The sequence below is a fragment of the Trypanosoma equiperdum genome (genome assembly GCF_001457755.1).
Source record: "Trypanosoma equiperdum strain OVI genome assembly, contig: ctg_1988, whole genome shotgun sequence".
Taxonomy (NCBI): Eukaryota; Euglenozoa; class Kinetoplastea; order Trypanosomatida; family Trypanosomatidae; genus Trypanosoma; species Trypanosoma equiperdum.
In genome coordinates this window covers 1-1,572 of record NW_027124046.1, presented here as the reverse complement: position 1 = coordinate 1,572, position 1,572 = coordinate 1, and the positions used below count along the sequence as shown (strand labels likewise).

At 51.6% G+C, this 1,572-nt stretch overlaps 1 pseudogene across 1 annotated transcript; it reads left to right on the top strand.

Moving 5' to 3' along the window:
- Window positions 1-49: 49 nt before the first annotated feature.
- On the top strand, window positions 50-1,570 carry TEOVI_000768800:pseudogene (annotated as a pseudogene). The gene has a single exon. A coding segment is annotated over exon 1 (1,521 nt).
- Window positions 1,571-1,572: the final 2 nt, after the last annotated feature.

The following is a 1,572-nucleotide window of genomic DNA, read 5'->3' as shown; positions in this document are numbered from 1 at the left end:
CTCATTCCCTTTTTCTTTACTGATTGGTGTTGATAGTATATTTTTTGAAATGAGTGTCAGCGGCTTCGGTGATGTTGTTGTATCTTTTGATGCGGAAGGTGTTGTAGTTGTTGGGCTAACTTATGAGCGTTCAAATGCGACACAGTGGTTGCTGCTCCCGGAAATTCCCGTTGAAGTCCCTCTTGTTAAGGTTCTTCGTGATCTTGAGGAATCTGGTGCTTCTCGACAACGGTCACCTGGTCGAATGAGGGGAGAAGGAGTTAAAGGAGATGTTTGTTTGCCAGACGGTGAAGTTGGATCACCTTGTAACGCGTGCGGTGTTAATAACATTCGTAGTGATTGTTGCATTTCTGTTGCTCGTGTGGGGCACATTCCGGAACGAAATCGCGCATACTGTTTGCTTTTGGAGTTGTCATCTTCTTCTGATGCCGCTGATGTGCAAAGAGATCTGCTGCATGTCGAGTGGGCTAATGGGCCCTTGTGTGCACCGCAGTTTGTGCAGTCCGTCGGCCGTATAATGAGGGTGGAGCATGAAGGGCGTGATGCCGCATGCGTGAGCAACTGCGCGGGTTGGCGGACACAAGTGTCTACGGACAATGCGGAAGATGTTTGCCTACGTGTCCTTTGCAGTGTGTCGTGCGGTGTTGATGGGGCGTCATCTCGGCGGCAGTTGGAAAGTGAAAAGGAGATATCTAGCGTTGCGCTCCGGAGAGACGCTCCTCTAGCACCGATAGAAGAGTTTTGCCCCATCTGCCGTGAGGAAATCGCATCTGGAAGAACGTGCGTTGTTACTATGTGCACCCACGTCTTCCACCTTGTTTGCCTCATGAAGCACTTAGAAGATGTTAGTTCATATTGCCCTCTTTGTCGTTTTTCGATGTCGTCTCTTGAAACTAAGTGCAACGCGTGTGGAACGTGCCAGGACTTGTGGAGTTGTTTAGTTTGCGGTTGGGTGGGATGTGGTAAGGGGCGGCACGGACATAGCATACGGCACTTCCACAGCACAGGGCACTCGTGTGCCGTGCAGAATAGCACTTCACGCATATGGAACTATCGCGCCAGCACATTTCTCCACCACCAACTAGCTATGGAATTGGGTTACGAAGACGACGCAAGGGCGGAGCGTGCTGCAGCGCAGGAGGAGGGCAGGTCGGCCCTCTCTGTTCGTCACAGCGGGGAAAAACCCAGGGTCAGTGCTTCATCCTATTGGCGCAGTAGGTGGTGGTGGGACGAAAAGGAAGAGGAAGCTGCACAAGAGCTCAATGGCGACTATGTGCGGGAGTATTATCTCCGTGTAATGGAGGAACTCATGCAGGAACAGGCGGACTATTTTGAGGGGCGTACAATGGTGGAGGGAGAGAATGCGGCTGTACCCATCGGGACATGGAAGAAGCTGCAAAGCGCAGAACGGCGTCAACGGCGTAGTCTTGCTTCGAGGTACATTGCTGGTTTGCGCCGTATTGCGCTACACAGCCAGATGGCCGTCAACAATTTTGTGAAGCAGGAGGTCTTATGGAGGGATTCGTTGCGTGAAGAGTTATTACTCCAATCGCATACCAACCAAGGCCTGAA